Source organism: Pelodiscus sinensis, chromosome 6, assembly GCF_049634645.1.
Source record: "Pelodiscus sinensis isolate JC-2024 chromosome 6, ASM4963464v1, whole genome shotgun sequence".
NCBI lineage: Eukaryota > Metazoa > Chordata > Testudines > Trionychidae > Pelodiscus > Pelodiscus sinensis.
In genome coordinates, this window is record NC_134716.1 from 22552573 (window position 1) to 22567556 (window position 14984).

Genomic DNA, 14984 nt, shown 5'->3' on the forward strand with positions numbered 1-14984 from the left:
CTCTGATGCCCTGCCGGCACTGCTTCCGGCCAGCCTTAAGCCCGGTTCAGGGTCCACTTAATGTGGACATGCTAGTTCGAATTAGCAAAACGCTAATTCGAACTAGTTTTTTAGTCTGGATCCGTTAGTTCGAATTAGCTTAGTTCGAATTAACTAATTCGAACTAAGTTAGTTCGAATTAACGTTGTAGTGTAGACATACCCAAAGTGAATGGAGAAACAAGCAATGAAATACTGCATTATGCAATTTTCTAATACTGAGACTTTATAATCAGCCCTCTAGTCCATTTATTGGGGGGGGCCGACAGGAAAACAAATTTACTGGAAATATATTTATTCATTGATGTTTGTGTGCAAGCAGTAGTATCTAGAATAGGTTCAGTCTTGTTGCTGAACAGCAGTGACTCTGGGGGTCCTTGAGGTATATCAGAGTTTCTCCTTGGAAGAGAACATAGTGACAAATACTCAGGGTATTTCTGACAACAATAAATAGACTGGCTTTACATCTCAGTTACATTTGTGTAAATGAGGAATAACTGCATTGAAATAAAGTGGCATTTCTGTGCCAACCATACCAATCTAAATTAGATCAGAATCTGGCTATGTCTACACTGTCATCACACTACACACACATACAAATTGTGATAATTTAAGTACCTTTATTAGGTCAAAATATCCGTTTGTTCTCTGTTTTATATTTTTGTGTGAAGAATGCACTTTGTTCAAACCAACTTGAGCTAAACCTGTGACTATTTTAAGAACTACTCAATGTATGTTTTGTAGCGGTGCATGTGCTACTGATGTTAATGTTTTCATTTTCATTCTATAACGGACCTCAAATCCTTTCTGCTTAATGCTAATACCACAACAATTATGCCAATTACCTCTCCTGCCTTGGATGTATGTACATTGCTCCCACAGATTTTGTAGGGAGGCCTGCCTGTCTGCACATTCAAATGACGCTTTATATATATTTCATATACAAAAGGGGAGTCTGTTAGATTGTGTACATGTGTTAACACCATTCAGTTGCTAGTTATTTATTTTTTCAATATTTCCTTATGCAAACAAAGCTTAAAAGGCTATCTTGCTCCATTCTGTGTTTGGTTCATATTTGCCTGCCTCCTCCTTGAGTTGCATGGTTAGGAGTCATTCTCCTCTAGAAAATGGCCTGGTTTCTAAGCACAAAGCTTGAGTCAATCATAGCCCAGTAGTGCTTTGTAGACTTATTTCCTTCCTACACTCCTAAAATATGCTCTTCTCCTGAACACTCATTGGATGCATAAATTTAACCACTCCAGTTGCAAAAGCTGCTTGAGATACTTTTGTTAAAAGATTTACTCCAGTGATATTTGAGAACAATAGGAAATGATCCAGGCAACTGTCCTTTATCTCCTTGATTCTGTGCCTGAGTCTTACACCGGCTGCCCAAGAAAAGGGAAGTAAGAAGAGAGAACGTTAGAAATCCGTGGAAATAAATTAGCTGCCACTGAACTGTCTGGCCCAAGTGGCTTAGGGACAGGTGAAAGAAATGGACACCACCTCAGTTCCCGTGTCCAGAGAAGCGTATTTGCTCTCAGCTTCAATTTGTCTGGAACTTTCCTGCATTTTGACAGAGTCCCAGATCTAGCTATCTGCCTCTTAGCTCTGAATATTCAGAACTTCAATGTCTGCTTAAAAGTCTGTTCTTGCAGGCTTCAGAAGATGCCTGGTCCTTTTCCTAACTCACTGTCCACTGTTGGGTCCTGTGCCTCACTGCAGTAGCAGAGGGAACAGTCTAATGGCCCTTTCCAGCTGCAGCAGTTAGCCCAATTTAGGAGGTAAGGAAGGGAATGCTGTTTAAGGGGCAGAAAGTAAAAGGGGGAAAACATGAGGAGACGGTCGTGGAAGTAGAGAGAAATAAGGGGTCAGAAACAGAAGTGAGCAAATATTTGGGTAGGTATTATAACATCATCCAGTCGCTGATGTCAGGAAGTGAGAACTGGTGGAACTTCAGCATAAAAGGCCAACGGGGAACAATGAGAGAGGATGGGGGGAAAAACCTATATTCTTTCCCTTTTGCAGAACATAAAAGAGAAATGAGAGAGAAGAGTAATAGGTATCTCTGGGTAAGAAAAACATGAAATTTAAAGAGGAAAGCCTCTTTCACCTGCCTCTTACACCAGCGAATGACAGTAGGTCTTCAACCAACAATGCTAGGTTGGGGAAGCCATAGCTTGTTGGTACAGGAAGGGCTTGTGAAAATGAAAGGAAAGCAAGAATAGCTGCTGTGGTACTAATAGCCATTTAAATAATTTAAAATCAACCAAAATGTGCTCTGTAGTCTAAAAGCTCACAGATCTCTAACTAGTTTTAAGAGTAATCTCTTCACAATGTGAGGAAAGGGTGCTGGGGCTTTGATGGTGGTAGCTAGGTAGTCTACCCCTCTCTAAGGACATTTACAACTAAGGTGAGAACAAGCATTTAGGATTTATTGAAGGGCCATTTCATTGTCCCTCTACAGCCAGCAAGGAGTTTAGCTGAGCAGACCTTTCTCTCTGTGTGGATTTCCTAGTAAAATCAGGGCTAACCATGTGAAGGGCCATTAAAGGTTCCCTAAACTCATCTAGGCACAAGAAGCTCTACAGATCCTGCCATGTGAGAAGATTTTGCAGTATACCACTCAGAGAGGAAGAAATTGCAGAAAGAGATGGTTCAGTGAAAGGGGAATAAAGTATTTTAAGAAAATTATAGTTTGCATTGATTTTAGTGTTTCTCTAATTAAAAGGAAAAGTTTATTGGTAACTTGGTTATATTTTGTCAGGAATCGGCATATTTGTTCAAAAATATGTCTTGTTCAGTTTGGTCACTGGATTGGGATTTATGCATGCAGATTAATGTACACAGAAATTTCCATTTGCCTGTCATCTTTACCGTAAAATTTAGATCTGCAGGTAGGAACCATTTACAGTGGATACAATTTTCCATTTGCTAACATTGGTTCAGCCTCTCTGTGTTAACCATACTGAGAATCTTAATGTAAATGGGCTTCTGGCTGCAACTGACAGTTTTTAACATTGCCATATAACCCTGCTCAGAACAGGCCTAATCAAACGAGATTTTATAAACACCTGCTGCAGCTATCAGTCAATATACATCTTTCCCTTGGCCCCTTAGAAATCTGCCTTTGTAAGACAGTCATGCAATGCTAAAGAATTTATCCTGTGTTTTTTTTCTTTTCCATCGTGTTCCCAAAAAGTAGATACAAATTTGCAGAATTAAACAGAGTGGTTAGAAACATTAAAGCCATATAGTTATTTTAAGATATGTGTATGTTTTCGTTATATTGATGTCACTATCAGCAGTTTAAAGAGAAGAATCTCTTTATCCAGTAGCAAAAAAATAGAGGTTGATGTTAGACTATTCTATCAATTCAGGACAATAATCAAATAAGAGTCTCCTAAAATATTAACATAAAACCTTAGTCATATTTCACATTTGCTATACTGTTTATATCCACCATACATCAAATTAATTTTGTGTTAAATTATATCTGTCATCTGTAAAGAAGTATGTATTTGGATTTTGAAATTTAACTTCTATTCCAATCATCAGTAGCTTTTATTTTTTAAGTTGAATACACCTATGTATTCAACTGATGTAATTATAGTAAATTGTATTTTTAAAGTTTAATATATAATAAATTGTCTTTACCCCAATATTTTGTTTGAATGTTGTTATTGTAAATCATATCTCTCTATCAGTCTAACCATTCAGATTTGTTTATTTGTGCAGAATAAAGGAGTTTTAATCTGCAGTAATATATTGGATTGCCAAAAGTTGTATAGCTAGGCATGCATTTTATTTATAGGTCCATGTGAACGAGTTTTCATTTTTGTTTTAATTTTCTTACAGTATCTAAGAAAGGGAGGGGGTCTTTTTGTCTTTTCTATATTTATTGTTTGGTCAATTGATTTCAATGATATTGCACATAAATAAAATTACTTGTGTGCTTAAGTGTTTTAAAGATGGACCCACAGTTTGTAAACTACAGATTGAACCTGTCTCTAGTATGGCACCCTCAGGACCTGACCAGTGCTGAACAAGAAAATTTGCTGAACCGCAGGAGGTCAATTTGTCTAGCAGCATAACCAACATTTTTACTCCTTACTGGGTTCCTAGAAGACATTTAGGAGTAAATTAGAGGTAAATAACAGCACCGAACACTGAGAGCCAGGACTGGTGGCTGTAAACAAACTTTATGAGAGCATGGGAAACTTGGGCACATCCATAACAAGTGGACATCTGACTAACTAAAATCATGCCGGACCTTGAATGTTGCTGAATCAGAGAATGCCAGACTAGAGACGTTCAACCTATATTAGTGACTCTATTAAGATGAATGGCACCATATAAATATGCAATTATTTTATTATGTCTGTATTCATTTAGACATCACCTTATATTCTTGAAAAAGATTAATTTCTGGTTTATGGGTCGAATGTTTTAAAAAAGTCTGACTGGAATCAGATTCTTCAGAATTCTGGAATCTGAGGCTATGTCTAGACTGCAGGCTTCTTTCAGAAGAGCCTTTTTTCGGAAGAGATCTTCCGAAAAAACTTCTTCCAAAAGAGAACATCCACACACGAAAGCTCATTGAAAAAGCAATCTGCTTTTTCGAAAGATAGCGTCCACACTGAATGAACACTATCTTGCATTTAGCTGTGACTATTATGGATGGAGTGACCACCAGGTGCTCTTTCCTCTTCTTTCGGAAGAACTCTCTCTTCTCCATCCACACACGCCTTTTACAGAAAGAGCTCTTTCAGAAAAGGCTTCTTCCATGTAGAAAGAGGATTGCCAACGCTGGGAAAACCCTTCTGTTCTTTCAGTTTACTTTGGAAGAACACGATTGCAGTGTGGACGTAACTCAGGTTTTGTCAGAAAAACAGCATACCCTGAAATGCCATATGCTTTCTTCCACAGTCACCAAACAGGCTACATTTATTTCCTAAATGCAACCTTTAATTTAAAAAAACAAACAAAAAACCTTGCTATAGTTGAAGGTGCTACAGTTATGATAAAGGCAAAACTTCAGTCACCTTGTCCTACTGGGGTTTTTTTTTCCAGTTTTTGTAAAAATAGAATGTATAACTAGTTACAAATGATTATAGGGAACTCTAGAATGAACAGGAAAATTCAAAGATAAGTGACATCCCCACAAAAAAACTCTACTCCTTTTGCTTAACACCTTGAAGTATTTTATCTAAACAAAGTCTGATACACAGAACACATTATTAGCACATCTAGGAAATGTCACAATTTAATTGTGAAAATCAGTTATGTGAAAAACAGTGTTTCCAAATGATTTAGTAACTATTTACTTAGCCAGGAATAGAATCCATTCTTAGGAAGATTTCTCAATGTGTTAAATAATATAGTATCAGACCATATAGTCTGATGAATCTGTATATGTAAATTGCAGAAATGGATTAATGGGGTACTTTCTAACTGCTTAATCCATCTAAATTGAGGAGCCTGGATCAGATGAGAGTGGTTAGTGGTATGGATGGCTGTTGCAAAGCACAACGCAACAGAGGGGCCATTCTGGAAAGGAAATACTTTAACAATGACACTTTATAGTAAATCCTGTTGTATTATACCATGGCATCTTTCAATTATTTATGGAACAATGGTCACTCCCCAGTACATAATGAGGCTTTTAAATGTAATGTTGAAAAAGGCTGAGGATTCTCCTTTTTGTTTGGAAAAAATACTGATAAAGATGACAGGAAATATATTTATTTCCAATTGCATGCCACAGTAGTCCACACAAAAGGTAATTTCAATATAATGTAGTGACAATGTTGTATTGTGAGTTTGACAATCTCCTTGGTTAAACTAATTAACTATAGCTTATATGTAATTGCTGAACCCCTTCTTTGCTACTTTGGTTTGTTGGTTATCTGCTGTGAACGGACTGCTATCTACACATCTAACTGACTCTTTACAGTGGAACAGGGCATCTCAAAGATTATAGAGTTACATTTTAATATCCTGAATCTCCGAAGTTCCCGTTCTGTAGCGACAAAGACTGCAATTCTTTAGGGATGGCTAGAGACCTACACTTTATCAAAGCATGTGTTTACATGCACAACTTTCTGTTCGCAGATCCTTCAGCCTTTCAATTACAAGCTCTTCTGAATGAGATAAGTACATCACATTAATGGAAGATCGCTTCTGGGGCACACAGTGGAAACTACAAGCAAAAAATCAAACAAAGCTGAAATTAGTTTTAGCTGGGGGGAAGTTATCTCAAGACACTATTTGATTGAAATTTGCAATACCAAAGTTATAGCACCGAAGGAAGAAATTACATTACCTAAAAAATAAGGACTACCATTTGGAGAAGCAAGGAAAGTTATGAACTTTTCCCTGACAACTCCTCTTCCTCATCCCCGCTAATAAAACCCTCGCACCACAGAATGGTGTTGCTGCAGAGGAGAATTTTCACAATGAAAATTTAACTTGTGAATTTCTAGGTGCTGACTCGGTGGGTGCTCTGTGGCTGAAGCAGCTATGGAAAAAAGGGGATGCTCAGCTCCTTTTCTCCCCTCAGCACCTCCTACAGGCAGTGAGCCCTGCTGATTGGCTCCTCCTGCTCCCACCCAGCCCTTCCTGCCTTCCTCAGTTAGGTGTTCGGTAATGCACAGGAGGCACTGGTGAGGAAGAGAAAGGGGTGGGAAGAAGTGGGATGAGAGCAGAGCTGGGCAACAACTGGCCCAAATGCTGGAAGTGGAAGGGAACTGGGTCTGGATCTGGCTACTGGGACCTTGCAATGTGGCAGTCTGGTGGCTGCTTGGAGAGCCTGACTGTGGAGGTAACTGCCCGTTCCCATCCAGCCTTGGGTGCTGGGGATGAGAGGCGAGCAAGCCAGAGCTCCCACTCCACCCCAGTACGTGTCTAGCAGTAGCTGCTTCCCTATTCTGGGAGGAGTGTTAGAAGCAACTCCAGACCAAGCTTCCTCCTTCCAGTGTTAGAACATGCTGCGGGGGAGTGGGGCGGGGAGGACGGAAAGGGGGAGGCATAGTGGGAGGATAGGGCACCTGTCTCCCCTGCAGGTAACAGGAGGAAGGGAAAGCACAGTGGCCCTGAACTGGGGGTGGAGGATGGTTGGCGGGATGGGGGGAACATGTATGGGACACCAGTATGGGTGTCCGAGTGCCTTTGGGATAGGGGTAGGAAGAGGTGAGGCAGGGATGGGACCTTGGGGAAAGTGATGGAATGGGAATATGGCCTGGGATGGAGCACCCACCCCTCCCCCAGGAAATCAGGATGTTGACACCTATGTGTGAATTAGAACTGGACCAGAAAACAAACCCAGATCCACACATTCCAAAGTGTGGTCTCAGCCACCCCAAACTTTGAGGGTATTTGAATACAAACTTTTTATGATCAGTGCCCATTTCTACTGTGAATGTCACTTCACTTAAGGCTATCCCAGATATGTTTTGTGTGTGTGTGAAATATTTCTCACTATTTATTTATTTAAAAAAAGTTACATTGCTGGTTCTTTCCTGCTCTCTGTAATATTTGTCTCAAAACATGTCAAGTGTTTTCTGAATTATATATATTGGAGCCTGGGTTTTTTAAAAGGAGTGTTAGATGTTCAACTTTGATTAACTTTCAATAGGAGTTAAGCACTTGTCTGTCTTGGGCCCCTTTGAAAATGCCAGCAGGAGGTTTCAGCTATTTCTGGAGCTAGTTAACGCTTCTGTTCCACATGGTATGCTATGTTTATTCAGACAGACTGGTCTTTGTAATGTTATAAGCCCAATTCTTAATTTTAGGAAAAACTTGTTTCCATACAGTGGCTTTAGCATTAAGGATATATGGGTATCTATTGTCCTTTTTAATGCATTACCTCGTCCAGTTTTCTGTCTTATTTATTACACCTTGATGTGCTTCAGAGAGCTCTCTGGATTCTTCATTGAAGCATTCTCCTCTTAAAGAAATAGTACATGTTATTTTAGAATCTGCTGCAGCTGAATGTGCTTTTACAAAATAAGTTTCAATACTATGATTCAATGGTGTTAGCCCATTTGCTAAATGGGGGACATTATTGTCTTATTGAAATAGCCTGCTTAAATAGCATTTGTAAGTGCAAGAGAATAACAGTTTGGAAGTATAGAAGAAAGGCTCAAGTACCATTCATCCTTAAAGTTAATTTTTTTCCCATTGTACAGACCCATGTCTCTCACTTCGCATGCTCCTTTCCTCTATTCCGTGCTTTCCCCTTCTTCCCCTGCTGCCTAGAAGTGGAAACATTTTCCTCACAAGACTATATGTCAGGTGTGTGTTAGGTATGACAAACTATGTTACATTTATCATATTTTGGCCTAGGATTAGATACCTAAGAACATCTAAACATGCTCAATCTTTTTACTAAGGAAAGATAAAATGGGACGTCTGATTACATTGAAGTGATTAAGCGTAATCTGTGTTAATTTTTTTTTTAAATCTGAGAGCATCTTCTGCTTTTCTTACCTTCCAATACACTTCTGAGTGAGAAGTTATTAGGATTTGTATTCGACCCTATTGATCCTTTTTTTTACTGCAGGATAATGCATGTGCCTAGATAAAGGTTTTAACAGATTTACTTCAGTACAAGACAGTATGTCCAGCCACTACAAAACCTATGTGTTGCTTTTGTGGATATATTAACCACAATATATCTCAGAAATTGTGTTTCAGCTATTAGTTAGATACTTCACTAAAGACATATCAGAACTTCACTGCTGTGGCACCCATGCTGTTCTAGTGTTTAGTTTCCAAACACTGACAAAACACCCATACTAAACAGTGGGTTCATTAAGATATCTATATTTGCACATTTGGCGCCATGCTGAGAGCAAATTACTGAACTATTGTGACATAGACTAAATCTGAACCCAGTTCTCTCAAGGAGAAATAATGTTCCATTTTAATCCCCAATTCTTATTCTAAATGCTAAAAATAGCAGGTATATCCAGCAACTGTGCTGCTAGACATACCTGGTATGAATCTTTCAAATGGATTTCCCATAGCCAACAGTTTCTAGAACTCTTGCACATTCCTACATCATTGAAGAGGTTTTAAAAGGTGGCTACTTGCAAAAACTTGTGAAGAAGCCAGGAGGCTCCAGAATCCAATGGCTCAGTTGTATTGTCTGAAAGTTCACGTAGTGCTGGTGAAGGCTGCACTGTTCTAGTGTGGAATCTTCTGGCAAGTTTCTTCGTCTCTCTGTAGCACAATGTTGACATTCTCCAGCGGCCTGCTGTTTACTTCCACCATACAGCTCAGTCACCAGGAAGCGATAAGCCACCAGTAAAGGCTCGCTCTGGGTGCATCTGTTCAAACAATACAGGCTCTTAGTCAGAGCTTCATGGAGAACCAAGCTGCCACTGTCGTCTGTGAATCGTAGCTGAAAGCCTATGACATCTGAGATGGTCTCATTCAAAATGGCTGAAATGTTAAAGACGTCGTAACCAGATGGCGGGAGCTCATCCAATGCCAACACTTTCTCATCTAAGGCATCGCTTTCTGTGAGATTTCCCTGGACCATGGAGATGCTATGCACAGTAACGTTTACTGTCAGTGATTCTGGGTGTAGAGTCTTCCTGAGAAGAACTAATTCTGCAAGTCTCATGGAAGGTTTCAGGTAAGAAATATTGAACCACAGCCATCCTGGAATGCCAAACTCTGGATCTAGGAGAACAATTAATGTACAATTTTATTTCACTTATGGGACATGTAGACAAGGAATTTGAAGGGGAATCTCTCATGCAGAGAAGTTATGCTAGAAGTTTCAGTGGAGCGGAGAAAGTGGACTCACTGGGCAAGGAGGGAGAAGAAGAGGATGAGGCCCCTTAACCCTCGTATTTTCTTTCCCCAATAGTTCAACAGAATCCAAGTTTGTTTATACTTAGGGCATTGTGAAAGGCCTATTTATATTTTGCCGCATTCGAAGACTGAAGGAGGTGCTTTTGGGAAAGAATAGGGAGGGAAGATGAGTTTCTTGTTTAGCAGCGAGAGGATTGTGTTTTGTTGTATCATAAGATTTTTGTCATTGCCATTTTGTGTCAGTTAAATTATTTTAAAATGTGATTTCTCTTTCTGTGCATGTACCGAGAAGTTCTCAATAGGTGCAGGTTAGAAAAACAATGAATTATTGAAGCGTGCTCGAACAGAGTAAAACTATTATGAAATCCAGAGGTCAGCCCCCCCCCCCCCCCAGTAGGCTCTGGTTGATTTGTATTGTTCTCAGGATAGTAAGTCACCATAAATCTGGGTGGAGGCACTAAAATGTCTTAATAGGGTGTCCCACTGAATCTGGCCCTTCTCTTGTGAAACTTTAAAAATATTGTTGCAAAACATAACCTGAAATAAGAAATCTGTGTTTATTTAGAAACATACTATGACCTTGAAACCAATACATTTCTGGAGGATATTGTATTGCTTTTTAGTAACTTTAGTATTACCTTTGTGAATATTTTTAAACATGTCTATTAAAAGATGTGTTTGGAGACATACATTTGTTTGCAAGGGCTGAAGTTTCAACTTTGAGCATATTTGGTTGTTTGCTTGTTTTTAATGGCTGAGTTATACATCCCTGACATGCAGTTGATAGAACAGAAATGTTTACAGGCTCTTAATGAAATGCGGCAGTGCCGTAATAACCTTACCTTGTTAATTATCGCACTGTTTCACCTGTTCTGGAGGGAGATGTGCAGCCTGGTTTTGCTGCCAACTCAGATTTGGCTTTTTATTTATTTTTAACAGAGATTTCCAACTATGTCAGTGTATGCCAAATTTTTATTTCATTTAAGACAGTATATTGGATGTCATCCAAGATCTAAGGTTCCTAGTGGGTTTCACCAAACTCTTCTGTCTTTTTTCCCCTGCATCTCTCTTGCTCACTAATTGTTTTTCGTCTCTCTTTTATATCATGCTTTTTATTTGTTTAATGTAATCCAAGATCATCTTTTTGTCTACTACCTGGATTTTGTGGGATCTATGCCTTAGGCTCCACAAAATAGGGCTGCAGAGACACTTGCCGTGCCCCTTGGTAAGGTGAGAGGGGACTCGTCTCCTTGGCCCTGGAAGGGGCAGGACCTCATGTAGCTAGCCTCCTCCAGCCAGCCCTTCAGGGGTCCTCATAGTATGCTGTGTGGAGCTTTGGCTGTGATATAAAAGACCCCAGGCTCCGGCCGTTGCTATAGTAATGGCAGTGGTGGGAGCCCTGGGGTCTTTTAAATCATTAGGCCATAAAACAGCTGCCCCCTTTGCCCCTTTTGTGTTGGTGGCTCTGCCTTAGAGCTGAATTCCTCACTCAGCTATGTGCACACCAGCCCCATCAAGATCGGTACAACTGGCACACACGTCTGACAGCTGAGTTTGGTGCTAAATAAATCAACTAAATCATCTTAGAATGATGGAGGAAAATATTTATTTCTCATCTGATTGTAAATTAAAAGTAGGCAGCTTATTGGCAGTTGGGCATGGAACAGTTGAGTTGCTTAAAATGCATCCTTCTAGGACCAGTGCACTGAACTCTGGACAGGATGGGATGAGCAGAAGTCCTGTAACAAAACTGCATAATTGGGGTACTGAGAACCATTGAACTGAACAGTGTAAACTATACCTGATGGAAACCACTTCAAGCCAGGGGGTGTGGCTTACGGTGCATCCCCTAGTTCTAGCACCTATGGGGATGGGTTGTTGGAGTATTAGCTAACTTCTAGGATACAACAGCAGAAATGGAAGGGGTTTTGTGAGAAGGAAATAGTTTTAAAGCCTAGTTCTGCTTCTGGTGTGGATAGGACCTTAGTCTTCCACTGTAGACACTACATTCAGCCTCATCCAGCACAAAAGATGTCCTGATTAGCTGATTAATCAAAATTTAACATCCCTAACTCAAATTGCGCATCTTATTTTGAGTTACAGTGCAGTGTAGATGCACCATCTCTGGTAATCATGACATTTGTGGTATTTTACGTAACAAGATTACACGTTGGCAGCAAATGTTCAAATTAGAGTGTTAAGTCACTTGCATAAAATCTCCAGAGTTCTGAACTATCAGCCTTAATAGTTATATTATATACATACAGAGGCCATTCTGGTTTCTAAATTGCTTTGTCTTCAGATCAGTCACTTAAAAGAAATTGATGTCCTAACCATTTTTATTTAACTCTTGCCAATGAGACTGCATAGAGATCTCTCAAATCAATGCCATGCATTATAAAGCTTCTGATGCTGATGTTGAAACTGTAAAGTAATAGATTAATCAAACAATGTCAATAATAACGAGAAAAAGAAAAGAAAAGCTTTCAAACTAGCAATATTCACCCCACAACTTAGTTTATCATGATAATATTTAAAGGTATTCAAGATATGATGTAAACCACAAATAAACAGTGGGCATTTACCTACCTTGGATGCTCCTGAAACTCTGTACAAGAGTCCCTTCACTGTTTGAAAAGTCACTGGTAGCTGGTGGGTTTCGTAGGTGATAGACTAACTTCATGTAGTCGTGAGGCTTGGTCCTGAGAGGTGTGGATAACTTATTGATATGTAGCATTTCCAGGATGGCCTTGCTTAACTGTTCATCTGTTCCCCAGATAAGCTGGCATTTCCCTGCCTCTGGGAAGTGAGAACAAAACATTAACAGCAAGCCAGAGCTGAGTCCTAAAAACAGAGAAATAATGCTCATGGCGGGTCTATGAGTAAACAAAGTTTTAGAGAAAAAAATGCAGTCTTTTGCTGGCTCCTTGTGTTTTGTCTTCTAGCTATAATTGAAGAGGGGTAATAATACTCAGCCAGAAAACTGCAGATAATTAGTAGCAAGGACTTAGTGCCATTGGCACTGCCCTGAAAACTAATTATGGGTAAACAGAAAGCCCTAGAAGATTTCATTCAGAGGATGTGTATTTGCTGCACGCACACACACACACAGACAAACACACACACACATATTCCCTTGTTTTCTTTCTCACTGGTTTTCTGTTGGGACAAAAGCCATTTTATATGTTGTGAAGATGATGTATAGAATTTGTGTTTCTATTTTTTAATACAGTTTTTTTCATTTAGATTGAGTGGCTCGTTGTTATGGAAACGGAAATCCCTTGATTTCTTCACAGGCCGTTTGTGGCAACAGTAACAATAATGCACGCTTTCCCACACTCCCTACACAAATGACATTAACCTTGACTTGGGAAGACCACCCGCTGCATATATAAGGGGTGGTTTATTCTGCATTCAACCTCAGTCCCATGTCTTTAGTGAGCACAAGCTGCCAGTTGTCCTAAATCCTTCCAGAATACTGTGCATTGTTTGTACAGCTAGCTGCTACCCACCGGGGGGTCAGAGCCTCAGAACACTCAATGCATTTCACCTAGCACTACAGCTGGCACTCGAATTATTGTCACTAAAGTAAAAGGTCCTTGACTTAGCTCCTGAGTCATTCAGTTCCCTATTTATTTTCCTTATCTATTTTAGTATAATTTAACTTTTCTCTCAGACTTTTTTTTTGCGGGGGGGGGGGCAAAACATTTTGAACAATAAATGTTGAAAGTAGCAGTTGCACTATTACACTTTTGTCTAGGTAACACCCTACATTAAACATTTAAGGAATTTTTCAAAATGAGAATTTAAATGTTCACAATTTGATCTGCTTGTTCACAAACAGCAAGTCAGCACAGAGATCTTGGGGCATCTCCTGGAGGTGGAGTGATAAATCAGCCACATGCCTATTGTGGCTTTTTCTGTTTACAATTTTTTCTTCATTATTTCAAAGTTATTTGCTGTTCAAAATAATTTTCCAAATAATTTCTGTAATAAATTCTTGGTCTGTGGTTGACTCATTCAAGAGCAGTTTTTGCAAATATTTCCATATCTAAAATTCAAACTTTGAGCTGTTCTGTTTAAATGTCTAGGACGTGTGATACACTTCTGCTCTTTGACTGAATAGCCATAATTAAGAATCAGATGTCTGGTGCAAATATTTGGATCTACAACACTAGAGTCTACAACACAGATTTATTAATAGTCTTCAAAGTTGACTTAAAAGTGACTGCTTATGTGATCATTCCTGAATTTTTGTGAAAAGCCAACTCAGAAGAGAAGGGGACACAATGAAACCTCCATGACTAAAAGTCCAGATTTCAATTTCATTGAGGATATGTCTACACTAGCCCCCTAGTTTGAACTAGGGAGGCTAATGAGGGTGACCAAAATTGCAAATGAAGCACGGGATTTAAATATCCCACGCTTCATTAGCATGTTCCCGAGCGGTTGCCATTTTGGAAATTGACTAGCCCAGAATAACTGTCCGCGTCTACATGTGGCAGTGAAACAGGAGTTCGAAGTAAAGCCTTAACTCAAATTAGCTGTTATTCGTCCCGGAATAAGGTTTAACGGCTAATTCGAATTAAGGGCTTTACTTCGAACTCCCATTTCACCGCCGCGTGTAGATGCGGGCAGTTATTCTGGGCTAGTCAATTTTTAAAATGGCGCCCGCCAGGGAACATGCTAATGAAGAGTGGGATATTTAAATCCCGTGCTTCATTTGCAATTTTGATCGCCCTCATTAGCCTCCCTAGTTTGAACTAGGGGGCTAGTGTAGACATACCCTGACTCTTTTGAAGCATTCACTTTGCTCCCATAGGTTAACCATTTTAACAGTAGTAAAAATAAAGTCACGTACTTTGCAGGGCCTTTTGCAAAAAGACTGCAGTGCAGGAGTTCATACTATCTCAAGGATCTAGCCATAAGCCATTTCTTTAAGGTGGTATTTAATAACTATCATAAGGTTTAAAAAAGTATCTTTAAATCAAATAGAATGTCAGAGGAGATGTTGGAGAGTCTCTCACTGAAGATTCTTCAGAGCGTATAGGTGTTACCTTCACCCCATCAACTCATGTCTCCTGAGTCTTTAGACTTCTCTTTTAGGGTGTGTCTAGACTACAT

At 39.5% G+C, this 14984-nt stretch overlaps 1 protein-coding gene across 1 annotated transcript; it reads right to left on the reverse strand.

Moving 5' to 3' along the window:
- Positions 1 to 8782: 8782 nt before the first annotated feature.
- Positions 8783 to 12752, reverse strand: LOC102446275 (uncharacterized). Its single transcript, XM_006117827.4, has 2 exons — positions 12450 to 12752; positions 8783 to 9725 (listed from the first exon to the last, which is right to left on the reverse strand). The coding sequence occupies exons 1-2, from the start codon at positions 12727 to 12729 to the stop codon at positions 9124 to 9126; spliced, it is 882 nt and encodes a 293-aa protein (XP_006117889.2). The 5' UTR covers positions 12730 to 12752; the 3' UTR covers positions 8783 to 9123.
- Positions 12753 to 14984: the final 2232 nt, after the last annotated feature.